Consider the following 26,326-nt stretch of genomic DNA (forward strand, 5'->3'; position numbering starts at 1 on the left):
TGTCCATTTGATCGTGAAATGTCATGAAAGTGTGAGGTGGGTACCGACTGACTGCAAGAATTCTTGCAACGAAGTGGCATTTTTTAAAAATGAACTTAATTGTGGCATGTGGCATCACTAGCCGACCGATTATTTTCTGTCCCTACTTGTCCACAGGGCATTTCAAAGTTGAAGGTATCCCTGGAGTCATATGTAGGGTAGACTGTGCAAGGACAGTGGATTTCCCTCCCCCGTTCCTGAGCCTGACAGCCTCCACGAATCTTGCTTTTAATTCCAGGTTGTCTGTCTTGTTTCACCATCTGCCAAGGTAGGACTCGAACCTGAGTCCATCAGAATGTGAGGCTATAAGGTTCTGGATCACCAGCCCAGAGACATTGCCGCTGCTGTCCCAGAATTAGTGCAAATTTAATGCCAAGAAATGCGAGGTGAGGAAAGTCCAGAATAAGGATGCAAAACAAAGGGTGAATTCGAAAGGGGCAGAGGCACATGGAAGGCAAATGTGTGCCCAAATATTTCAGGGTTGTAGGACAAGCTGAGAAAATCGCACGTAAAAAGCAGACTGCATGCTGGGGTTTATCAATAGGAACGGAGTTAAAGCAAGGAGGTTAGGGTGAACCCGTTACAGAAGGGAGCAAGGATTCCCCTGGTCAGACATGACAACCCGCTGAGCTTAAGCACAGTGCTAAGCAGAGGAAGAGAGGCTAACTCTCAGGCTCTGTCTCAGCTGAATATTGTGATAACTCTGGCCACTCGAGGGTGACCAAGAGGATGTTGAAAGGCTTCATGAGAATGATCGAGGGATAAGGAGCATGGGTGATGTGGCCTCCCTGGCGAAGAGGAGGCTGAATGCCCGAACCGGTGAGGATGCCTCACATAGGAGAGAAATGACTCCCGTTGGCGAAAGATCCCGATACAGGGCTGGTTTCAGACCCGGTCAGCAACTGATTGCTGTTGGGTTAAGATTGACTGAAGGGGGAGAAGAGTGGGTCTAGGGACTGTAGGAGGTGACAGGGACATGGAGGGGGTGCAAGGGGGCTGGAGGAGGTGACAGGGTAAGGGAGGCGGTGCAGGGGGCTGGAGGAGGTGTCAGGTACAGGGAGGGGGCCGGATGGGGCAACAGGGACAGGGAGGGGGCTATGGTGACAGGGAGGGGTTGCAGGGGGTGATGGGGACAGGGAGGGGTGTGGGGTGGGGTCTGGGGGAGGTGATGGAATCGGTGGGGGGGGGGGGGCCGGGAGAGGTGACGGAGACAGGGAGCAGAGTGCCCGGGGAGGGGGAGGGGGGTGGTTGCACGGAGGTGGTGCCGGAGGCAGTGAGGGTTTTGGGAGGAGGGGGGTTGTGGAGCCGGAGGAGATGAAGAAGACAGGGAGCAGGGTGTGGGGGTGGTGTGGAGGTGGTGACGGTGACGGAGGCAGTGAGAGATTTGGGGTGGGGGTTGTTGAGCCAGAGGAGATGACAGAGACAGGGAGCAGAGTGCGGGCTGGGGGGTTGCGGTAGCGGAGGTGGTGATGGAGGCAGTGGGGGGGGGCGGGGGGGTGGTTTGTGGAGCCGGAGGAGATGACAGAGACAGGCAGGCGGTTGGGGGCGGATGCTGCTGAGAAAACCCTGCTTGTGATCTAAGCCACCCTCTGCTTTTCTTAAAATGAACGTCAATCTTTTTCCGTTGTGGTCACCGGGATCCCGAAGCTCCGCCTTTAGTGTTTATTTGCTAACGAAGCTGGTGCATGGTGCCATTTACCAACCTAACAAACGCTCTCTCTCCCCGACAGCGGAGACGGGGCGAGCCGCACCCCCAGCATCCACCACGTCGACCGTGACCGCCCTGGGCAAGATCACCCGCGAGCCGTCCCTGGTGAGTTTATCCCAGCCACGCTGCTTCTCCCACAATCCTCTTGTAGGGCCCTGCCTGGCCGATGCTCCTCGCTGCCAAGCCAGGTAGGAAAAGGGCGCTGAAGCAGCACAGGTGAAGGGTACTGTTAGGGGGTGAGGAATCCATCAGGATGAAAGCGAGAATGCCGAATTTCACCCAGCCTCAACAGCATGCAGTGCCAGGACTGAAAAGCTCCCCACCGAGCCCAGGGGCAGATGGCCAGTCAGCGTCTTCGTTCCTAAATTGGCGTGACCATGTGAAATTTGGTGTATTTGCACAGGTCCTGATGAGTGAAAGAGGAATAGGGTCTTGGCAACGATGGCCTCAAAGGATTGAGGCCAAGGGGGGTGACCTTATCGAGGTTTATAAAACCATGAGGGGCATGGGTAGGGGGAATAGACAAGGTGTGGGGACAGTCCAGAACTAGAGGGCAAATATTTAAAAGGGACCTGAGGGGCAACTTTTTCACATGGAGGGTGGTGCGTGTATGGAACGAGGAAGTGGTGGAGGCTGGTACAGTTACAGCATTTAAAAGGCACCTGGATGGGGACATGAGTAGGAAGGTTTTTTGGGGCAAATGGGACCGGAATAATTTCGGTTATCTGGGTCGGCATAGATAGGTTGGGCCGAAGGGTCTGCTTCCGTGCCAAATTCTTGGGATGCTCAGCTGTGGAAGGCTTGAGTGTTGTTGGGTACGCCAAGGGATTGCTGCGAGGGTGCGAAATTTAGCCAAAGGTCACCGCCAGCGTTTGTTCTGTGGCCAGCTCAAGGATGGGATGCAGAGGGTCTCGCATTCTGTTTTCAATACCCCGACCTTTCTGCTCTCTCTCGCCTTCACACCACCGACAGCTGCGGGATGCCATGGCCGCGATGCGCAAGTCTGCCCGGGATGTTCAGAAGTTTGTGGAGGCCGTTTCCAGGAAGCCTCAGCCTGCCTCCGTGGGTCTGCTCCGGGCTGCGAACACGGGAGCAGGTCGGTTTGCTGTAACCCACACCCAGTCCTCGTCTTCCTCTTCCTTCTCCTCCTCTTGGCTCCGCAATCGGCGTCACGGCCTGAGCACGGTTTCTGTTGTTTGTCAAGTGTCACTTGTCACGTAAGACGTGCCCAACAGTCCCACTATTAGCGAGCATGGGAGATCGATGAAAACAATGGTTATTCCTGGCGACTTGCTGCTTGAGGGAGAATGATTAGCTCCAGCACGGCCTCTCTCCTGTCCTCTTCCACTGTTGGCCGCCCTCCCTTTTGCACCCACTTGCAAGACATCTGACAGTGCAGTGCTGGCCCTCCGGTGCCCGTTCCCCCCACCTCTGCGCCTGTGGCCCCCCCCCCTCACTGGCGCTAGCGCCCGTGGACCCCTCTGTGCCTGCTCCCCCCCCCCCCCCCCCCACCGCCTCGGCGGCAGCCCCCTCTGTGCCTGCACGCACCCCCCCTCCCACCCCTGTGCCTGACCCCTCTGTGCCCGTGCCACCCCACCCACCTCGGTGCCGGCCCCCCTCTCTCCCTTGGCACCGGACCCCTCTGTGCCTGCGCCCCCTCCCTCCCTCAGCACCAGCCCCCTCTGCGCCTGCACCACCGCACCTTGGTGCCGGCCCCCTCTGTGTCTACGCCCCCGTGCCCCAGCCACCTCTGTGCCCGTGATCCTCACCCTCCCCCCCCTCAACCGGCTTGGTGCCGACCCTCTGGTTTAGATAGAGCTCTTCGGTGCATGTTGACGGTCCAGTCAATCTAAATACCCGTTTTGTTTGGTTGTCCTAGAGGCGGACAAGAGCAGTCAGCCTGGCCTTGCCTTCTCAGTGCCATCCTCCCCTACCAGCACCCTCTCGTCCACCTGCAGCTCCCACCCACGCCCAGCCCGCCTCCCCGCGCCGCAGCCCCCAACCGCCAACCCGCCACAGGTGGGCAGCTCCGTCGTGGAGGACGGCGAGGTGGTGAAGGACGGCGACCTCTTCAAGGGCATGCGGATCCTGGGCAAGAAGAGAACCAAAACATGGCACAAAGGGATGCTGATTGCCATTGTGACCACAGGTGGGTGACGTGCGTGAAATGGGCAGGGGGAGAAAGTGGGGCTATATTTTACGAGCCGCCGGTTTTTATTTTAGTCCAAAGTTCTGTTGTCGGCACCGACTCTGGCTAATGTTGGTGCAGAGGCTTTGCGGGCATTGCTGGGACCCCTTCGAGCATTCGCCACCCACTAACGTGTGCCATTTTCCCCTGGCATCAGGTGGTGCCATGACCCCCCTCGGTTAAGCACAGGTTGATGAAATGTATCCCAGGACTTTGTGGGAGGTGCGGGAGGAATTGCGGGGCCCCCACGCGGAGGTATTTGTATCATCAGCAACGTGTGAAGTGCCCAGAGATGGGAAGATGGCTAATATCGAGCCAGAATTTAAGAAAAGTTGCAGAGAAATGCCTGGGAACTATAGGCTGGTGAGCCCAGCGTCTATGGTGGCTAAGTTATTAGAGGCAATTCTAAGAGGGAGCAGCTCCAGGCATTTGGAGAGGCAAGGATTTGTCTGGGATAGTCAGCATGGCTTCGTGCGTGGGGAAATTGTGTCGCGTGAATTTGATAAAGTTTTTGACGGGGTAACCAAGAAAGTGGAAGAGGGCAGTGTCTGTTTGGGCATTGTCTACATGGGGGCCTTTAACAAGGTACCGCGTGGTAGCTTGTTGAGTAAGGTTAAATCTCTCAGGATCCATGGGGAGCTAGCCAACTGGCGGAGGAGGGTTGTCTTTCAGACTGGAGGGCCTGTACCTAGCCATGTTCCACAGGGGTGGGTCTGTTATCGTTCCCCGTTTATTTGAAACAACTTGGATGCAGGTGACACCAAAGTTGCTGGTTTAGTGGACAGCGAAGAAGGTTCCCTAAGAGAGCAGTGATATCTTGATCAGATGGAGTTTAATGCACATAAATGTAAGGTGTTGCGTTTTTGGTCAGACAGACCAGGGCAGGACTTAGACCATCAATGGCAGAGCCCTGTGAAGTGTTGTAGAACAAAAAGATCAAGGGGCGCAGGTTCACAGCTCCTTGGAAGTGGAGGTGCAAGTAGACAGGGCGATGAAGGCGGCTTTTGGAATGCTAGCATTGGATATAGGAGATGGGACATCTTGTTGTACGATCTTGGTGAGGCCCCCTTTGGAGTACAGTGTGCAGTTCTGGTCACCTTTCTAATAGAAAGGGTGTTATTGAACTAGAAAGGGTGCTGAAAAGATTTACACTGCTACCTGGACGGGAAGGTTGGAGATATAAGGAGAGGCTGGGTCCTCTTTCCCCTGGAGATTGAGGAGTGACCTTACGGAGGTCTGTAAAATCGAGAGGTGTGGAGGAGCTAAGCAGCTGACAGTAACCCCCCCCCCCCCACCCCCATATGCTCGGGGAGTCTAAAACTAGAGGGCATAGATGACAGGGGAGAGATACAAAAGGGTCCAGAGGGGTAATTTTCTTCACACAGAGGGTGGTGAGCGTCTGGCATGGCAAAAGACATTTGGATGAGGACATGAATGGGAAATGTTTGGAGGGATAGGGGCCAGGAAAAGGCAGGTGGGACTATTTTAATTTGGGATAAGGGTCGGCACGGACTGGTTGGGCCGAAGGGTCTGTTCTGTGCTGTATGACGCTAAGGACTGACTTGCCAGTGTGTTGTCTGACAGCCTTCCGTGCGTTTTGTTTGCTTTTGCCTCCAAACCAGGCAGCGCCAACAAGTACAAAGTGAAATTCGACAACAAGGGCAAGAGCCTGTTGTCGGGAAACCACATTGCCTATGACTACCACCCTGCTGCTGACCGCCTGATGGTGGGGAGCAGAGTGGTCGCCAAGTACAAGGATGGCAACTCCGTGTGGCTGTACGCTGGCATCGTGGCGGAAACCCCCAACAACAAGAACAAGACACGGTAACGGTGGGGGGGTGGGGTTGCACAGGCGGGAGTGGGTGGAAGGGCAGACATCTCTCAACCATTCCTGATCCTCCTCCTCCTCCTCCTTGCCACCACCACGGGCATTGAGTTTTGTTTTCTAATTGCCAGCAACATTATGTACCAGCACCACCCCTCCCAAAAGTCCCCGATTGCCCCACGAGCCACTCGGATGGCCGGTATCAGAGTGTTGCTGAAGAGTCAGCCCAGTTGTTGTGGATCTGTTGGCTGGTCACGGGGGCCACACAGCACAGCAACAGACCCTCCGGCCCAACCAGCCCATGCCGACCATAATCCCGATCTAAATTAGTCCCGCCCACCTGCTCCTGGCCCATAGCGCTCTGAACCTTTCCTATCCACGTACTTGTCCAAATAGCTTCTAAACGTTGTAACTGCACCCTCACCCACCACTCCCTCCGAAAGTTTATTACACACACGAACCACTCTGTGTAATCAGAAAAGCGTTGCCCCCTCATGTCCTTTTTAAATCTCCCGTAACCTTAAAAATGTGCCCCTTTTGTTTTGAACGACCCTGTCCGAGGGGAAAGACCCCTTGCTGTTCACTTTACCCGTGCCCCTCATGATTTCATAAAGTTCCCTAAGGTCGTACATCATGGAAACAGACCCTTCGGTGCAACTCCTCCCAGGGCAACCAAGTTTTCCACACTAAACTAGTCCCAGATATCCTAAACCAATCCAGTCCCATTTGCCAGCACTCGACCCTATCCCTCTTAAACCCTTCCTATCCATGTCCCCATCCAGATCCCCTTTAAATGTTGTAACTGGACCAGCCCCCACTCACTTCCTCTGGCAGCTTGTTTCACGCATGAGCCCCCGCCCCAGAGAATTACAAGGACTGGAGAAGTTTTGTTATAAGGAGAGGCTGGGTGCGACCCGTGTCGGCGTGGACGTGATGGGCAGAATGGCCTGCTTGTGTGCGCGCCAGTGGGATTCCGAATCTCTGAGAGGCTGCCATGTTTCTGGTGGGTCTGGAGCCACGCGGAGGCCGGCCCAGGTGAGGATTGTCAGCCCACCGAAAATCACCTGAGTAAACCAGGTTGGATTTTTCATGACAGTGGACAATGGAATCATGGTCTTCGTCAGACTCTGGGTTATTTATTGAGTTCAGATTCCGGGGCAGGGTTCAAGCCTGGGTCTCTGGACTTACAGTCCGGTGGGGGAGGTTAGAGAGACAGATAAATCAGTCTGGGCTCCTTCCCTCGCAGGGGGTGGGGGTGGGGGGGGGGGGTAAATCGGTCAGCGCTGCAGGAAGGGGTGGCTCGTTCACACTGACAACCCCCCCCCCCACCCCAAAAACACCAGTGTGCCCCCTCAAGAGGCCGGGACCAAAGGAGCCGATCTCGGAGCTGCTGTAGAGGCTGGGGGAGGTGACGGAGATGGGGGAGCGGTGTCAGGGGGAGGAGGTGACGGAGAAGTGGGGAATGGTGGTGAGCAGGCTGCGGGAGGAGGCGCTGGTGGTGGGGGCTGGAGAGATGCGGTCAGGGTAGCACATGAGCAGGGGCTAGGGAGAGGAGGTGACATACGGGGGAGAGGGGCATGGTTGGGGGGGGGGGAGGGGGAGGAGGCAATGGAGACGGGGGTGGGGAGAGTGGGCCGGGGGGAGGGAGTAGGGTGAGCAGGCCGGAGGGGGAGACAGTGGAGTGGGGGGGGAGGAGGTGACAGACGAGTGAGGAGGCGATTGGAGATGAGTGACAGAGACAGGGGAGAGGGGTCGGGGGGAGGAGTGACTGAGATGGGGGTGGGTAGTGTTGGGCCGGGGGAGGAGGTGACAGTTGTGGGGGGGGTGGGATAGCTGGGCCGCGGGGAGGATGTGACAGATGGGGAGTGGGAGGAGCTGGACCAGGGGAAGGAGGTGCCTGGGGTGGTGGGAGCGGGGCTGGGAGTAGGAGGTGACTGGGTGGCTGAGACGGGGCCGGGTGGGAGGAGGTGACTGTGAGGGTGCGGAGGGGAGGGTGACTGAGACGGAGACGGGGGTGGGGGGCAGCGGATCCGGTGGGAGGAGCTGACTGACAGAGCCTGAGTTGTCATTTCTGAATGAAGCCTCACCAGCTGCACGTGAGCTTGGTAACAGTAGAGTGCAGTAGGGGCCCACGTAGTGACGCTGCAGGATTTAGGTGAAGATACAGGAAGTATATCGAACTCGGAGCCTGGGCTCTAATACACACTGTCAGTGGTTTAGACCGAGAGCACTGCACCTCAGAATGAGGGGCTCTTGTATTAAGACAGAGATGTGCTGCTGTCGTGCTTGCCAGAGCATCACCAGTCTTTTGCGATTGCCTTCCTCCAGTTTTATTGATCAATCGACAGTGGGAATCTTGGGGTTTGCCGGGGTTGGGGTGGTACGTCATAATGGCACAGAACTGAGGCCACTGTCAGCCCTGTCTGTGGAAAAACAGGCTCCCAGGGTCGAATTGCCTCGTTGTTCTCCTGTGTTCCTCTGGGACAGGGTATCGTATGCTGATAAGCCTGCAGCTCCGTTACGAGCTGTAGGCTGCGCGGAAAGACCAAGGTGCATTTCTCTAGCACCTTTTGCCACCACCCGTCTGCGCGCTGTCTCACAGTGCGCTTCCTGAAGCCAAAGAAGGGCTCGTGTTCAATGTGGTAGTCATTCTCATAAAATCAGAGAGGTGGTGGGACAGGAAGCACTTTTGTTCACAACATTGACTCGATGCTATCGGAGTTAGGTCGTGGTGTTGAGGTTGTGCAGGACTGGAGCACTGTGCCCAGTTCTGGTCACCCTGTTACAGAAAGGGTATTATTAAACTGCAGGGGGTTCAGAGAAAGATTTGCCAGGATGCTGCCAGGAATGGAGGGTATGAGATGTAAAAATAGACTGGGATGTGTAGGAGATTGAGGGGATGGTGATCTTAGCAAGATTTATAAAATTGAGGGGCAGAGATAATGTGAATAACAATGATCCTTTCTCTTTGGGGACTTTTTTAAGGTGAGTGGAGAAAGATTTAAAAAGGTTTAAACCCAGAGTGGTTCGTGTGTGGAGTGAACTTCCAGAGAGAGTGTGGTGGGTGCAGGTCTAGTTACATGAGTAGGAAAGGTTTGGAGGGAGGAGCAGGCAGGCAGGTGGGACCAGGTTAGTTTGGGATTACGGTCGGCATGGACTGGTTATTTCCGTGCTGTGTGACTACATCCAGGACAGGCCCCTTCTCTCCCGCTGGGGAACGTGGCATGGGATCTGCCCAGGCTAAGTTCCGGTAGTCTGCTCTCTCAACAGGAGGGTGATGGTGGCATTAGTGGTTTGCTTGCTGGTGTCCTCCAAAAAACTTCAGGTGCTACCACCAGCTTGGGAGAGGAGCGACGAGGGCGCAATGACAGAAAGTCGCTTCCCGAGAGGGGCTGTGTAAGACTTTTCCCTGGCTGTACCATATCTGTTGGCAACATTAGCCACGTAATCGAGTGGTCCGACTTGATGGTTTATTTATTTCCCTCCTAGCTTTGGTCCCTCAGCGTGCCTTGTTTGTATCCCGGCTGTGTTGGTTCAGTGCTCTGTCACAAGTGGCTCACTGCATTTTTAAAAGGAAAGCAGAGACAGCTGGCGATCTGCCGGGACTTGCCGCCAAGGGACGCTCCCCGTGATCTGGCACTGTGGTGCCCCGTGCCTGCTAATGAGATGCAGCGCGGCGTTTGCTTCTCTCCTTTTTTTTTTGCCCTGCGTTTAGCAACGCTTTTGAGCGGCAGCAGTCCCCTTCGGTTTGGCGTCGCGCCTTCACTCCCTGCCAGCGAGGCATGTGCCATCTGCCAGATGCGCTGCCAGCACTCCCCTGGCACTGCCTGCCTAGAACACGACCTTGGGGGCCCCCCCCCCCCCTTGTGTTTGAGGAGGAGAATGAGGGATCACACCCCACGATGAGTCCCCCTCACCGCCCGGAGTTGGCAAATCTATCGAGTATGGCGCGCCGGACGTTATTTTGCAGCCGTACAAGACGTTGGTTAGGCTACTTGTGGACTAGTGCATTCAGTTCTGGGCTTCTTCCTGCAGGAAAGAAATTGTGACTCTCTCAGGTGTTCAGTAAAGGTTGACAAGGTTATTGGAGGATCAGAGAGACCGCGGCTAATTTCCCTGGAGTGTTGGAGGCAGAGGAGTGACCTTTATAGAGGTTTATAAAGTCATGAGGGGCATGGGTACGGTGAATGGACCAGGTCTTTTCCCCCGGGGTGGGGGGGGAGTCCAAAATGAGAGGGGCATAGGTTGAAGGTGAGAGGGGAAAGGGACCTGAGGAGCAACTTTTTCACACAGAGGGTGGTGCGTGTATGGAACGAGCTGCCAGAGGAACTGGGTGCGGGCTGGTACAGTTACAGCATTTAAAATGCATCTGGGTGGGGACTTGGATAGGAAGGGGTTAGAGGGATAGGGGGCCGAATGGGACAAGATTACTTTAGGATATCTGGGTCATCACGGACGGGTTGGACTGAAGGCTCTGTTTCCATCTCTATGATTCCATATGTTGGCTGTCCCTTTTCACGTGCTAAGTCAAAATCTTGGCACCCACTCCCGAACAGCACTGTGCCCCAACGCTACAACAGCGGGGTTGGGAAGGAGGGGAAGCACCAGCTGTTTAAGATGGCAGCTCACTTCCACCTTACCCCCCTCAGAAATAGCCACAAGGTGATGATAACAAAGTTACAACTAGCAAACTGATATTGCGCACACGTGACGGTGAATGCTTTTGATAACCCTGGGTGGAAACGGAGCAGTATGAAGAGAGGAGAAATAAACAAATTGCTCCCTGTCTCTCCGGCTTGAGACCGATGTTTACATTGCCCCCTGCTTCCTGACTCAACAGGTCCAGTTCACCTAGCGTTTTCTCTCTTTCTCTGCCCTTGGCTGGCGCTCTCTCGGTAGCTCTCTGTGCACCTGGCCGCTTGGCCTGCCAACTCGCCTGTAGTTGTAAAAAAAAAATTAAACAGGCCCCCTCGGTTCGGTGAGGGATGGGTTGGGGGCGGATGTTGTTTATCACCTTTAACCTCCCTGCAGTTTGGCTGAAACATCACGTCTGTGTCTAATTTTCCCATCTGTCCGTAGGTTCCTTATTTTCTTCGATGACGGCTACGCCTCCTATGTCAACCTGTCAGAACTGTACCCCGTCTGCAGGCCGTGTGAGTTCCCTTCCTGAGGCACAGGAATTGGCATAGTTGTGGGGGGAGCCGTTGATGCAGGAGCATGGTGGTCATGGGGCATGGGGTGGGGGAAATACGTACGCCTGAAACTGAAGACGTGTCAGGAGAATGGCTAACTCGGAAGGAGGTGGTGTTGACGGCAGTTTTTCCAATCACAGTGCCTCTACAATGTGGAAGCAGGCCATTGGCCCATCGGGCCCATTACCAACCCTCCGAAGAACAGTCCTCCCAGACCCACAGGGTGGCACAATGGTTAGCACTGCTGCCTCAGTGATTCCAGCTTTGGGCGACTGTGCAAACTCTGCACATTTTCCCCCCACGCCGTGTCTATGTGGCTTTCCTCCAGGTGCTCTGGTTTCCTTCCACAGTCCAAAGATGCGCGGGTTAGGGTGGATTGGCCGAGGTAAAATTGTCCCGTAGTGCCCGGGGGTGTGCGGGTTGGGGTGGGTTGGCCATGCTAAATTGTCCCGTAGTGCCCAGGGATGTGCGGGTTGGCCGTGCTAAATTGCCCCATAGTGCCCAGGGATGTGCGGGTTAGGGTGGATTGGCCGTGCTAAATTGTCCCGTAGTGCCCAGGGATGTGCGGGTTAGGGTGGATTGGCCGTGGGAGAGGAGGGGGCCGAGAGGAGAAGTGATCTTGGGGTTGGGTGTATTGGAGTGGCCCTGACACAGTAGTCGGGGTAAAACTTGCCAGTTGTAGAAACGGACGAGAGCCACAGAGTGGGACCTCGGTACGATTGACCGTAGCCTCAGAAACAGCATGTGGAAAAGCTTCCTTTTTTAAATTATTGCCCGAGCAGTGATTAGGGTTTGGGAAGTGTTTCAGAATTCCCAACTTCTTCAGTCTGAGCAGGAGTAGGCAATCTGGAGCCTGCTGTGCCATTTTAATAGGACCCTGGTTGATCCTCTCATCCACTTCCCCATCCTTCCCTTCATTCCCTGACTGATCAAGAATCTCGGCCTTAAATATAGGACCTTAAATAAAGGACCTTACCCCCATAGCTCTGTGGTGAGGAGGTCCAAAGGCACTCAATCCTCTGAGAGAAGTTCCTCCTCATCTCCATCTTAAATCTGTGTCCCTTTATTCTGAAACTCTGGCCCTAGGGCCTCCTGTGAGGGCAGAACGTCCTCTCTGCATTGATCCTGCCTCGCCCCTTAAGGGTCTGTTACGTTTCAGTCATTCTGCTAAACTCCAGTGAGTAGAGTCCCAACCTGTTTAACCTATTGCTCCTAAAACAATCCTCCCCAGACCAGGGATCGTCCCAGTGAACCGTCTCTGTTACTGCCTCCAGTGAAATGCTGCCCCTTCAATAAGGGGACCAGAACTGCTCCAGATGTGGTTCCACCAGCTCCCTGTCCAGTTAGAGTAAGACTTTCCCTACTCTTACTCTCTGACCACCCCCCCCCCCCCCCAGCCCCGCCTTTACGGATGGTGTAGAGCTGGATGAACACAGCAGGCCAAGCAGCATCAGAAGGGCAGGAAGGCTGGTGTTTCGAGGTCCAAAACGTCAGCCTTCCTGCTCCTCTGATGCTGCTCGGCCTGCTGTGTTCATCCAGCACCACACAGTGTTATCTCAGATTCTCCAGCATCTGCAGTTCCTCCTATCTCTCTCCAACAGTCCATTAGCCTTCCAGCTGCCCCTGTGTCTTGCATACAAAAGCCCCCAAGCCCCTTTGAGTTGCAGCTTTTCTGTCTTTGAGTAATAACCGAGAACTTCTGGTATCCCTACCTAAACGAACGGCGTCACATGGGAAGGAGTTGAGGAGAGTTCAGGGAGCTTTTTGAAACGGTGACTGGGCTGGACAGGCGCGCGAAAGTGCTCCCGTAGGTGGGTGGGTTGACAGAGTCCTGGTAGTGGCTGACGCCTTTGATTCTTCCCCACCCCACACGCTCTTCCAAGTGGCCAAAACCTGGGAGGATATCGAGGACGTCTCCTGCAGGGATTTTATCGAGGAGTACATCACCGCCTACCCCAACAGGCCCATGGTGCTGCTCAAGAACGGCCAGCAGATTAAGACCGAGTGGGAGGGCACCTGGTGGAAGTCTCGGGTCGAGGAGGTGGACGGTAGCCTGGTGAAGATCCTCTTCCTGGTAAGCACCTGCTGGCTGGGGGAAGGCCTGCGCGTGCCTCGTCATGGAGTCCGACAGCACGCAAACAGACCCTTCGGCCCAACTATCCCAACCTGGCCTCATCCCGTTTCCCTCAATCCTTCCTGCTCACATGCCTTATAACAAGCGAAGAACCTGCGCCCCTAGTCCTCTCTGTTTGCCAGCACTTGTCAGGACCTTGTAAATCCTGCCCTGGATTTGCTTTACCAAAATGCAGCACCTTTTACATGCACCCGAATCGAACTGCCGTCGGATTAAAGTCTTGCGGAGTTGCCAGTGCATACAGGAGGGTGAACATTGAGTGGGCCAGGAACCTAGCAGCGAGAGGCCAGCCTGGCATCTCGTGCCATCTCCCCTGGTTCAGCCCATTGTGGGACATAATTACAGTGTTCCCGGCCCTGTCTGTGCTACCACCTGCCCTTAGTCCCTTCCCTTTAGGCTGAAGGCGTGTGGCGGTTCCCCAGAGGGGACCCCGCCTGGCATTCCCCCTTCCTTCTTCCCAGTTAATCCTGGGAAGGGCTGAGGGAATTCCCCAGAGGCGTGTCTGATCTCATCCTCCCAGCGTGTGCCAAACCCCACCTGAGGCAGCCAGCTCCTTTCTGTTAGACATTCCCCCCCCACCGGCCAACCCTTCGGGTTAATTTCCCCCCGTTTCTGATCAGTCGCCGGCTCACCCTGCTCTATTCCCCACTGGGTCAAAATGACAGTTGGGTTGGAGCTAACTGCAGGATTCCTTCTCCCACTCCCCTCGAGCTCCAGTGTGCGTCATCTATCGAGAAGAGACGAGATTTTTCTTTTAAAAAAAAAGTCGGAAGTGCACTGCATTTATTTAGCGCCATCTGCTGCTTTAATGGCACGGGCTGGCAGCGTATTGCGTCTTGGGTTCCCTTACCGCATTGGCTGGGGTTATCGTGGACTCACTTACTCGGCCTTTTTGTTTTTCCTGCCATCCCCAGCTTGTGGTGACAACCCCCCCCCCCCCCCCACCCCAACCTGTGTGTCTGATGAGACGTTGGGGATTTGACCATCACTGTGGGTGTGGTATTTTTGCACGTGTGTTTGCTGCTGGAATGTACGAATTCCAGACGGCACAGGACGACCCAGAGACAATTAGTAGTTGCGGTTTTTAAAGGAGAGGGGTTCAGGGATTAATCACTGGGCCTCGTACTGAAGATGGACTGTTTTCACCGCCCCCCCCAACCCCGACCACTTTACTCTTGATCTCAAATGCACTCCTGAGAGAGCACGGATGGAACCTCGGCCGAACATGGTGCTTAGGAACAGCAGGGGGCCCTTCAGCCCCTCGGTGGGGCTCCTGCTGTTTCTAGCAGAACGTGGCCAATCTGTGACCAGCGTCCCTCGACGCGCTTGGCTGGGGGTGGGGGTGGTTGGGGCAGGGATCAGAAACCTCGCCAGGCTCCCGAGTTTTAAACTTGCCACTCGATCACTGGTGACAGAGGAGAGGCCCAACCTTCTGCACACGCCCCCCCACCAACCAACACCTCTGTATGATGGAGTGTTTCGAAAATTCACTCTTTGAAAGTATGGCCCTTCAGTTTAGAGACTCTGTTCCCCCACGACCCCAGCTCATTGGCTTTCTCCCCCACCCCCCCCCCCCCCATGCACTCCCGCTCTCTCTCGGGTAGCAGGGACAGAAGAAACGTCGCCAGCAATACAGAGAACTCAAACAGATCCTGGGCACGGTCTCCAATGCTCACGTCACGTGAAAGAATAATTTAATTACTTTTTACTTAAAAAGTCCTGTCTCCCCTTATTCCAGACAGTGGAAGGCCGGCGCCGTTGGGGGGGGGTTTGGGAAGCAGGGCGTCGTTGGGTGGGGCCAGGGGAGTGGGGTGCCGTCGGGGGTGCTGGGGCCGGGGGCCAGTGGGTGGGGTAGGGGGCGCCGCCTGGGGAGTGGGGGGCCGTGGGAGCAGGGTGCCCTCGGGGGGGCCGGGGGAGTGGGGCGCCGTGAAGGAGGGGGTTCTGTGACGTTCAGCCTCTCAGTACCACTTGTAGAGTCACACTCAACTCCTGGAGCCCCTTACGTGGCTCCATTGCCCACCCTTGCTGCATTCCCACACTCTCAGCCCGACCTCCTCCTCCCCCTTCTCTTCCCCCCCCCCCCCCCCCACACCGTTGTCCGTGGGCGAGTGTGTTTTGTTCTGCTTCTGTTTGTTCTCCCTTTCACTGAAGGACGACAAGCGTTGTGAGTGGATTTACCGCGGTTCCACCCGCCTGGAGCCCATGTTCAACCTGAAGATGACCACGGCCTTCCGGCAGGGTGGCCAGAGCGGGCAGCAGCGGACCCGGCCTAATGTAGGTGAGTGGGCAGTGCTCACCGTGCTGACCGCGGCGGGTTGAAGTGGGGAGTGGGCGTGTTGTGCAGAGGGTTTCTGTGCCGAGCACCTGCCCCAGAGTGCCCTCTGGCTGTTTCGCACGTCATGAGGCACGTTTCGCTTTCAGAAACCCGTTGGCCATCGTTACGTAGAAACCACGGCGGCTGTTTTGTGCGGAGTGAGCTCCCAGAGGCAGGGCTGAGATAACGAACCAGATCCGTTTAGCTCCTCCTTTCATTAACATTGCTGTTGATTTGGAGAAATATCAGTTTTAGGGCATCACTGGGAGCTTCCCCCTCCCCTCCCCACCCCGGACCTGCTTTTAGGCCCATCCTACGAGGGAATGCTGTTCTGTCAGCAAAGGGCTGGCGTTGACACCAAGGGATCGCTGCACCGTAGTTGGGGGGCATGGTGGTTCAGGACTGAGGAATTGCTGCACTGGTCGGGGTTGGGGGGTAGGGGGGGTTTGTGGCACAGGGCCGATGGTGCACTGCACTGTGTGGGAGGGGTCAGGGCTGAGGGTGCCCTGCATACTATCGGGTGTAGTGCATCCTCCAATGTCTCACTGAGAAGGGGCGCGCCCCTGGCACGACACTCCCTCGGCGCTGACCCTCTGGTGGTGCGGCCCCCCCCCCCCCCCTTGGCACTGTCTCACCGGGAAGTAGTGGCCTGTATCCTGGGTGTGGGTTCTGAACCTGCAACCTACCGGTTCTGGCGCCTGTAGGTCTGCAGTTAGCCCCTGATTTGTTCCGCTGTGTTTTGTGGGGGGTGGGGGCTTGAGGGGTCAGGGATCTCAGGAGCTGGGGCGTGAAGCAGATTAACTTTGCCGAGTCGGCGTTGAATTTCCGTCTCTCTTGGCCAGGTGCTGTTCGGACCAAGGGTCCAGTGGTACAGTACACCCAGGACCTGACTGTGAGCACAACTCACAGCCCTCAGCTCTCGCGTCCGTCCAACCAGCAGCAGTCCCTGCCTCCGCCTCATCGACCCCAGTCTCCCAATGACAAAACTGAGTGAGTTCCACGCAGAAAACTAATGGCTCGGTCGCGCGGCGATGCTTTTCATCTGGCGCTCATCCAGGCTGCAGACTCGGAAAATGGAATTCCAATCGGGAAAGGCACCTGACACAGGCTGGAGAGGTCTGACTGTTAGGATACAGGAGGAGCAGTTAGCTGGGCGATGTCAGTTTACCGGTTAGATTCGGTTTGTTAAAGAATCCTGACTGTGCTGGGGGACGTGCTGGAATGCGATTTAACGTGACCTGTGGGGCTCACAGTATGGGCCATTCAGGTGTGCGGTGTTTCAGGGTCCTTTGCGGGGGGGGAAAAAAGGGAGGTCTCCGCCCCCAGAGCGACTCCCCTTCATGAGCGGAGGTTACCAGTGACAGGGTGTCTCAGTCTTGCCCCGCTTGACCTTCGCTGGCTAACTCTGTTGGAGAGCGACAGGCTGTGATCAGTGGTGGGGGACAGGAGCTGTTCAGATAGGGGTCAGTACACTGCCCACCGAAACTCAGCCAACCAGGCTTTGGCAGAATTGTCTCGGGTTTTGTGTATATTCCAAGCAACAGCTTCAGGGGGTGTAATCCATGATCAAACAGAATTAGAGGCAGCAAAGGAGTCATCTAGCATTGCAACACTCACTTTGTGTGTCTCTGTTTGTGTGTGTGTGTGTGTGTGTGTGTGTGTCTGTCTGTCTGTCTGTCTCTCCTCTCTCTCCCTCTGTCTCTCCTCTCTCTCCCTCTGTGTGTGTCTGTCTCTCTCTCTCTCTCTCTCTCTCTCTCTCTCTCTCTCTCTCTCTCTCTCTCTCTCTCTCTCCTCTCTCCCTCTGTCTGTCTGTCTGTCTGTCTGTCTGTCTCTCTCTCTCTCTCTCTCTCTCTCTCTCTCCCTCTCTCTCTCTCCCTCTCTCTCTCTCTCCCTCTCTCCCTCTCTCCCTCTCTCCCTCTCTCCCTCTCTCCCTCTCTCCCTCCCTCCCTCCCTCCCTCCCTCCCTCCCTCCCTCCCTCCCTCCCTCCCTCCCTCCCTCCCTCCCTCCCTCCCTCCCTCCCTCCCTCCCTCCCTCCCTCCCTCCCTTCCTCCCTTCCTCCCTCTCTCCCTCTCTCCCTCTCTCCCTCTCTCCCTCTCTCCCTCTCTCCCTCTCTCCCTCTCTCCCTCTCTCCCTCTCTCCCTCTCTCCCTCTCTCCCTCTCTCCCTCTCTCCCTCTCTCCCTCTCTCCCTCTCTCCCTCCCTTCTCCCTCCCTCTGTCTCTCCTCTCTCTCCCTCTGTCTCTCCTCTCTCTCCCTCTGTCTCTCCTCTCTTTCCCCCGCCCCCCCCCCCCCCCCCCGTGTGTGTGTGTGTCTCTCTCTCCCCCTCCTCCCCCACTCTGTGTGTGTCTCTCTTGTTCATGCCCCCTACTTCCGTCCCTGCTGAAGTCCAGGAAACCTGGCGCTATCGAGGAAGCAGGTGGCGAAGAAAAGCACCGCGTTCCGGCCGTCACTCCTTCCCGTCCGAGCAACGGACTCCACTGCCCCAGAGACCGCGGCCGCGGGTGACGCCCCTTCAGCTGGCAAGCCAGCACCAGGGAGCCAGCAGTACAGGTGCGTGAGGATGTTAGGCTCTGGGTGGCTTCACAGAGCGGTGTGTAAGGTGCTGAGTCCATCCGGCGAGGCTGGCACCTAAAGCTGCAACAGTGTGTGTGCCTTTCCCATTCCGAGTACCTCACAGATAGAGGAGCTGGGACACGAGCTGGAGGAAAGGGGGTCACACTCCAAAACTGTGTCCTACTCTAATTCCACGTTCATTCACACGGGAACGTATCATCGTACTGCACTCTGTCACCCACCCTCCTCCTCCTCCCGCCCCCTACACACCCTCCCTATCTCTGTCACCCCGTCCCTATCTCTGTTACCCCCTCCTCCAACAGCCCCCTACACCCCCTCCCTATCTCTGTCAGCCCCTACACACCCTCCCTATCTCCGTCACGCCCTATACACCCTCCCTATCTCTGTCACCCCCCCCCCCACCTACAGCCCCCTACACACCCTCCCTATCTCTGTCACCCCGTCCCTATCTCTGTTACCCCCTCCTACAGCCCCCTACACCCCCTCCCTATCTCTTGTCACCACCTACACACCCTCCCTATCTCCGTCAACCCCCCCTCCTCCTCCTACAGCCCCCTACACACCCTCCCTATCTCCGTCACCCCCTCCCTATCTCTGTCACCCCGTACGCACCCTCCCTATCTCCGTCACCCCCCCCTCCACCTACAGCCCCCTACACACCCTCCCTATCTCTGTCACCCCCTCCTCCTCCTACAGCCCCCTACGTACCGCCCCATCTCTGTCACCCCCCCTCCTCCTCCTACAGCCCCCTACACACCCTCCCTATCTCCGCCTCCTCCAGCCCCCGTCGCCCCCTACATCCCGTCCCTATTGCTGCTCCTCACTCCCCACCACCCCCTCCCCCCCCCCAACCGGCTATCTGCCTGCCTGTCCTGTGCTCTCCCCCCATCTCCTCCTTTTAAAGTGTTGACTAAAAGCGACTCCTCTCTGTTTGATTTTGGTTCTACCCCCACCTCCCCCATACCATGTCCCCTCCCTGGGGACTGTGCTGCTGCCACGACTTCCTGTTGCAGGATGTGCTGCCGCCCCTCGCCAATCGGCCGGGGGGTGGTGGGGAGCGGGTAGTGGTCCTCGAGCCGCAATGCGACCGACTTTGGTTTTCCTGTGCTTCCCTCCAGGGCGGGTGCGGTGCCCGCCGGTGCCCTGGAATCTGGCACCGGCCCTCCCCAGCTGCCGTACGAGCTCCTGGACGAGCCGATGCCAGTGGAGGCGCCGTACAGGGCACCGAGCGAGAAGCTGTTCTACGTGGCGCATGTGTGCCAGCCCAGCTGCCTGGCACGCCCCCAGGCCGCGAGCCGTGAGCAGCACCGCGGCCGCAACCCCATGCTGGTGCCCCTGCTGTACGACTTCCGCCGCATGACCGCACGGCGTAAAATCAACCGCAAGATGTCCTTCCACGTGGTGTATAAGGGACCATGCGGGCTGTCGCTGCGCAACATGGCAGAGGTGGAGCAGTATCTATCGGCCACCGGCGCCGACTTCCTCTACCTGGAGATGTTCTGCTTCGACCCCTACGTGCTGGTCGACCGCAAGTTCCAGCCCCAGAAGCCCTTCTACTACATCCGGGACATCACCCACGGCAAGGAGGACGTGCCGCTCTCCTGCGTCAACGAGATCGACTCCACGCCACCGCCGCACGTGGCCTACAGCAAGGAGCGCATCCCCGGCGAAGGGGTCTACATCAACACCCACGCCGACTTCCTGGTGGGCTGCGACTGTACCGACGGCTGCAAGGACAGGTAACGGACCCTTCTCCCGCCCTTTCGCTTTTCCCAGCCGGAACGGCGCGGTCACGAAGCGTCGTGCTTGCCGCAGGAAGGAGTGCTGAGGGGGCGACGGAGAGGAAGCGCCGGGGTGGCACAGCTGCCTCACGGGCGCCAGGGTTTCGATTCCAGCCCGGGAGTGACTGTACCACCTCCCCACAGGCATTCTCCTCTCTGTGTCTGCATGGGTTTCCTCCGAGTGCTCCAGTTTCCTCCCACGGTCCAAAGATGTGCAGGTTAGGGTGGATTGGCCATGCTAAATTGTCCCGTAGTGCCCAGGGATGTGCGGGTTAGGGTGGGATTGGCTGTGCTAAATTGTCCCGTAGTGCCCAGGGATGTGCGGGTTAGGGGTGGATTCGCCGTGCTAAATTGTCCTGTAGTGCCCAGGGATGTGTGGGTTAGGGTGGGTTGGCTGTGCTAAATTGTCCCATAGTGCCCAGGATGTGCGGGTTAGGGTGGATTGGCCATGCTAAATTGTCCCGTAGTGCCCAGGGATGTGCGGGTTAGGGGTGGATTCGCCGTGGGAAACGTGGGGTTACAGGGATAGGCTTGGGGGAGGGAGTGGCCTGGGATGGATGCGCTTGGACGGTTGATGTTAGCCAAATGGCCTGCTCCCTACACTGTAGATTTTCAGTGGATTCAGTGTTTCAGTTCTGAGCAACAGTCACTCCACCCTGAACGTTAGCTGTGATCTCTCTGCACCGGATGCTGCCAGAGTGGCTGAGCTTTTCCGGCAATGCCTGTTTGTGTTAACTTTGAGTTCCATCATCCTTTGTCAGAGCGGGTGGCAGCGAGGGAAAGGTGGTATTTGTGTTATGGGCAGGGGGTGCGGTTGGGTGGATGAACCCAGAGAGATACAGACAAGGGCAGGGATGAACCAGGGCCAGAGGGAAGGCTGATCCTGGGGTGGGGGCAGTGCCGTGAGTCCCGGGAATATGGATTGGCTCAGTGATGGCAGGCCATACGTGAACCAGGGTGTGATGTTGGGGTTACTTGAGGTCATGGAAGCTGGTCTTCACGATCTGAAATATTTTCCACCTCTGCTTCAGAAAGCCTCGGGGCCGCGCTGTAGGTAGCACGTGAGGTTTTGTATCCTGTCCCTGGGGTTTAATGTTTGTATTTTGGTCAAAATAAATCCACACCTGTAATTTTCAGAGACTTCTCCCTCTCGTGGAGAAGGCCATTCAGTATAAGGAAACCACCATCCAACCCTGGCATCCAGAGACCAATGAGCGGGGGTGGTGTGCGGGGCACAGGATGTTTGCGCTCCTGCAGGGATCCCAGGGCCGGGGGTACATGGGGTTGGGGTGGAACTTGCTCCGGGAGGGGATGGATCCTCGGGGGTTTGTTGGGGGTGGGTGGGCGTGCGAAATACAGCTCCTGTGGGGATGCCGGGGATTGTAGTGGGTGGTGGGGGGTGGGGTGGATCTTGCTCCTGTGGGGATTGTAGGGGGTTGTCGGTGGGAGGGGGGAGTGGATCTTGCTCCTGCGGGGTTGCCGGAGGTTGGGTGGTGGGGGGTGGGGGAGAGGTGGGTGTGATCTTGTTCCTGCGGGGATTGTTGGGGGTAGGGACTCACTGAGGTGGTGGGGAGCCTTGGGTATTTCTTTGAAGCAGTGCTGCCCTCGTGGCTGTAACATGTCAGTGTTGTTGCAGGTCGAAGTGCGCTTGTCTCCAGCTGACCATGCAGGCAACTGCCTGTAGCCCAGGCGGTCAGATCAACTACAACGCGGGCTATCAGAGCAAACGGCTGGACGAGTGTTTACCCACGGGGTAAGTGGCGGGGGGAGCAACCCCCCCACCCATTGCAGAGAGCATTAGCTAAGTGTTATAAAATAATGAGGGACATGGTTTAAGGTGAAACAGAAACAAAGAAACCTACAGCACAGGAACAGGCCCTTCGGCCCTCCAAGCCTGCGCCGATCAGGACCCTCTGTCTAACCTGTCATCTATTTTCTAACAGTCTGTGTCCATTTGCTCCCTGCCCATCCACGTACCTGTCCAAATATATCTTAAAAGACGCTAACGTGTCTGCGTCTACCACCTCCGCTGGCAACGCATTCCAGGCGCCCACCACCCTCTGTGTAAAGAACTTTCCACGCATATCTCCCTTAAACTTTCCTCCTCTCACTTTGAACTCATGACCCCTAGTAATTGAGTCCCCCACTCTGGGGGAAAAATCTTTTTCCCATCCACCCTGTCTATACCCCTCATGATTTTGTAGACCTCAATCAGGTCCCCCCTCAATCTCCTTCTTTCTAATGAAAATAATCCTAATCTATTCAACCTCTCTTCATAGCTAGCACCTCCATACCAGGCAAAATCCTGGTGAACCTCCTCTGCACCCTCTCCAAAGCATCCGCATCCTTTTGGTAATGTGGCGATCAGAACTGCACACAGTACTCCAAATGTGGCCGATCCAAAGTCCTGTACAACTGCAACATGACCTGCCAACTCTTGTACTCAATACCCCGTCCAATGAAGGAAAGCATCCCATATGACTTCTTGACCACCCTATTGACCTGCGTTGCCACCTTCAGGGAACAATGGGCCTGAACACCCAGATCTCTCTGTTCATCAATTTTCCCTAGGACTTTTCCATTTACTATATAGTTCGCCCTTGAATTTGATCTTCCAAAATGCATCACCTCGCATTTGTCCGGATTGAACTCCATCTGCCATTTAGCTTCCCAACTCTCCAATCTATCTATATTCTGCTGTAATCTCTGACAGTCCCCTTCACTATCTGCTACTCCACCAATCTTAGTGTCATCTGCAAACTTGCTGATCAGAGCACCTACACCTTCCTCCAGATCATTTACATATATCACAAACAACAGTGGTCCCAGCACAGATCCCTGTGGAACACCACTGGTCACAGGTCTCCAATTTGAGAAACTCCCTTCTACTACTACCCTCTGTCTCCTGTTGCCCAGCCAGTTTTTTATTGATCTAGCTAGCACACCCTGGACCCCATGTGACTTCACTTTCTCCATCAGCCTGCCATGGGGAACCTTATCAAACCCCTTACTGAAGCCCATGTATATGACATCTACAGCCTTTCCCTCATCAATCAACTTTGTCACATCCTCAAAGAATTCTATTAAGTTGGTAAGACATGACCTTCCCTGTACAAAATCATGTTGCCTATCACTGATAAGCCCATTTTCTTCCAAATGGGAATAGATCCTATCCCTCAGTATCTTCTCCAGTAGCTTCCCTACCACTGATGTCAGGCTCACCGGTTGATAATTACCTGGATTATCCTTGCCCTTTTTAAACAAGGGGACAACATTAGCAAGTCTCCAGTCCTCTGGGACCTCACCCGTGTCTAAGGACACTGCGAAGATATCTGTTAGGGCCCCGGCTATTTCCTCTCTCGCTTCCCTCAGTATCCTGGCATAGATCCCATCCGGACCTGGGGACTTGTCCACCTTAATGCCTTTTAGGATACCCAACACTCCCTCCTTCCTTATGTCAACTTGACCTAGACTAAACAAACGTCTATCCCTAACCTCGACATCCGTCATGTCCCTCTCCTTGGTGAATCCCGATGCAAAGTACTCGTTAAGAATGTCACCCATTTTCTCTGACTCAGCGCATAACTTTCCTTCTTTGTCCTTAAGTGGGCCAATGCTTTCTCTAGTTACCCTCTTGCTCTTTATATATGAATAAAAGGCTTTGGGATTTTCCTTAACCATGTTTGCCAGCAATAGCTCATGTCCTCTCTTTGCCCGCTTAATCCCTTTTTTCAGATTCGCTCTACATTCCCGATATTCTTGCAAAGCTTCATCTGTCTTCAGTCGCCTAGACCTCATGTATGCTTCCTTTTTTCTCTTGGCTAGTCTCTCAATTTCACCTGTCATCCATGGCTTGCCTTTTCTATTTCTCATTTTCACAGGAACATGTCTCTCCTGCAAGCTAATCAACCTCTCCTTAAAAGCCTCCCACGTATCAAATGTGGATTTACCTTCAAACAGAGGGCAGAGATTGAAAAGGGACCTGGGGAGTAACTTTTTCACACAGGGGGCTGCTGCGTGTATGGAAGGAGCTGCCAGAGGAAGTGGGTGGGGGCTGATACAGTTACAGCATTTTAAAGGCGTCTGGATGGAGACATGGATAGGAAGGGTTTAGTGGGATAGGTGCCAAACACTGGTGAATGGGATGAGGTTAATACAAGATAACTAGGTCAGCACGGGCAGGTTGGGCCAAAGAGTGTGTTTCCTTGCTGTGCAGCTGTAGGACTCTAATTGCCCAGAGAGCAGCTAAGAGTCATTTATGGACAGTAGGAACTGCAGATGCTGGAGTCTGAGACAACAAGGTGTGGATCTGGGTCACAGCAGGCCAGGCAACATCAGAGGAGCAGGAACGCTGACGTTTCTGAAGAAGGGATCTGACCCGAAACATCAGCTTTCCTGCTCCTCTGATGCTGCCTGGCCTACTGTGTCCCTCCAACTCCACACCTTTTATATAAGGGCCAGTCATGATGCAGTGGGACTGGAACCACGTATAGCCAGGCCAGGTAAGGATGGCAGATTTCCTTCACTGCAGCACTTTAGTGAACCTGCTGGATTCGTTTGACAATCGGTAGAGCTTACCCAGTTACCATTCGGCCAGCTTCTCATTCCAGATTCGTGTTGAGTTCAGATTTCTCCCTGGTGGGATTTGAACTCAGGTCTGCATGGCGCTTGCCTGCTCAGCCAGGCTCTCTTCCCACTGTCTTTGCTGCACCCACAAAACAAAATCTAGTGGTAGGATAGTAGTTAGATCCTCCTTCAGGAGTAAGTCACTAATGATGGAATGATATCTGCTGTCCTAGCCCATTTTGGGCCTACACGTGACTCCGGGTCCAGGCTGTTGATTCTTAACTCCCCTCTGGGAATTAGGGAGGGCCTCAGCCTGTCCTGTGTAGAGTTCTGTTTGCCTTTTCTTCTTAAGAGTTTGAATGCAATAGTGTGCCAACATACGGGACTTTGGTGAGACCACTTCTGGAGTGCTCCCCCACCCCACCCCACCCCCCCAACTCATCCTTTGAACAATTTAATGTAACCAGCCTCACTGGGAGTGGGAGGGGTGTTCACTTCATCCCTTTTCCCAAGCAGAGAGGGTCTTCATCCCAAAATGGGGGCGAGATGGCCCGCGAGCCTGTGGGAATCGAGTGAACCGCCGGGAGGGTTGGCGCGACCAGTGGTGAGGCGCAAGGTTAGCAGCTTCTGGTCTATTCCATCCTTCTCCCCCGCCCCAACCCCAGTTTAAAACTGAGCGACAGGTGACGGTGAGCAGACCACACCCAACCGGTTTGCAAATTTGTTGGGTTTTATTTCAGCAGCAGGGGCCAGGGCCCCTGAATGTCCGGAAGATTGACTGACTGAATTTGCGATTTAATCCCTGTGTCCCTGCCTCCCCCAGGATCTATGAGTGCAACAAGCGGTGTAAATGCAACATTGGGATGTGCACCAACCGACTGGTGCAGCACGGCCTACAGGTCAGGCTGCAGCTCTTCAAGACCCAGAACAAGGGCTGGGGCATTCGCTGCCTGGATGATATCGCCAAGGGATCGTTTGTCTGTATTTACGCAGGTAACCAGCTCTGCCGGGACCAACCCGAGCGGCGTTTGGTCCCCGCCCCCTCTTCAACGCTTGTGGTGGGGTGGGGGGGTGGCGTGTGATGCTGTCAGAGACTGAAATGCTGCTCTGCCAACCTCCCGTGGGCTGTAACTGGAAGAGAAGGGCTGGGTGCGGGACCGGGGGAGGTGCCCTGGAGACAAATGTTTATGTCCAGTCTGTCTTCATGGGGTGGGACGATCCAGTCAATATCAAAATTCCAAATCTGCTGTGAAACAAATCGCAACAACCATATCATCCATTTGGTGTCGCTGGCCGGGCCCAGCATTTATTGCCCCTCCCTGATCGCCCCAGAGGGCAGCTAGGACTCAATCACAATGCTGTGGGTCCGAGTCACCTGTACGCCAGACCAGGTAAGGATGGCAGTTTCCTTCCCTCAAGGGCGTGATTGAACCAGATGGGATTTTCCAACAATCGAATGATTCCGGATTTTGTTTTTCTAATATTGAATTTGCACCCAGATGCCCCGATCGAATGTCAGATGAGTTTCAGCAATAGTGCCACTAGGCCAAAGCCTCCCTGACTAAAGCATACAGAACCGCATCGGCTGCAGGGAGTCATCAGGGGGTGGAAAAGGGTGCAGTATATGTCTTGTTTTTACGGGAGAGGGTGGGGTAAGGGTCAGCGTGGAGCCTGAGAGACTCTGCCTGCTGTGAGGAGCTGGAAAGAGAGAAATATTGAACCAGGTTCAAGAGTTGAGCAACTCTAAATTGGTGGTGCAGTGGACAGAGAAAGTGGTTATCTAAGAATAAGAGATCTTGATCATTGGAGCCAATAGGTTGAGGAGTGGCAAATGGAGTTTAATTTGGATAAATGCGAGGGGTTGCATTTTGGTAAAGCAAACGTGGGCAGGACTTATACAGTTAATGGTAGGGCCCTGGGGTCGTGCTGTAGAACAGAGACCGAGGGGTTCAGGTGCATAATTGTTTGAAGTTTGCGTCACGGGTAGACAGGGGGGAGTTTGTCACA

At 55.4% G+C, this 26,326-nt stretch overlaps 1 protein-coding gene across 2 annotated transcripts in view; it reads left to right on the forward strand.

The window, feature by feature from the left end:
* Nucleotides 1-26,326, forward strand: part of setdb1b (SET domain bifurcated histone lysine methyltransferase 1b) — a 50,188-nt gene that overhangs the window by 9,779 nt on the left and 14,083 nt on the right. For both annotated transcript variants that reach the window (XR_009443464.1, XM_059642928.1), the window contains exons 4-15: nt 1,770-1,852; nt 2,720-2,843; nt 3,627-3,896; nt 5,558-5,759; nt 10,840-10,913; nt 12,836-13,026; nt 15,238-15,364; nt 16,243-16,390; nt 17,784-17,948; nt 19,091-19,711; nt 21,390-21,506; nt 25,143-25,312. Coding sequence is in view for 1 of the 2 variants with exons in the window: in XM_059642928.1 (XP_059498911.1) it covers nt 1,770-1,852; nt 2,720-2,843; nt 3,627-3,896; nt 5,558-5,759; nt 10,840-10,913; nt 12,836-13,026; nt 15,238-15,364; nt 16,243-16,390; nt 17,784-17,948; nt 19,091-19,711; nt 21,390-21,506; nt 25,143-25,312 (2,292 nt within the window). In the remaining variant the exon portion in view is untranslated. The remainder of the gene's footprint in view (nt 1-1,769; nt 1,853-2,719; nt 2,844-3,626; nt 3,897-5,557; nt 5,760-10,839; nt 10,914-12,835; nt 13,027-15,237; nt 15,365-16,242; nt 16,391-17,783; nt 17,949-19,090; nt 19,712-21,389; nt 21,507-25,142; nt 25,313-26,326) is intronic.

This window comes from Stegostoma tigrinum, chromosome 47 (assembly GCF_030684315.1).
Source record: "Stegostoma tigrinum isolate sSteTig4 chromosome 47, sSteTig4.hap1, whole genome shotgun sequence".
NCBI classification, from domain to species: Eukaryota; Metazoa; Chordata; class Chondrichthyes; order Orectolobiformes; family Stegostomatidae; genus Stegostoma; species Stegostoma tigrinum.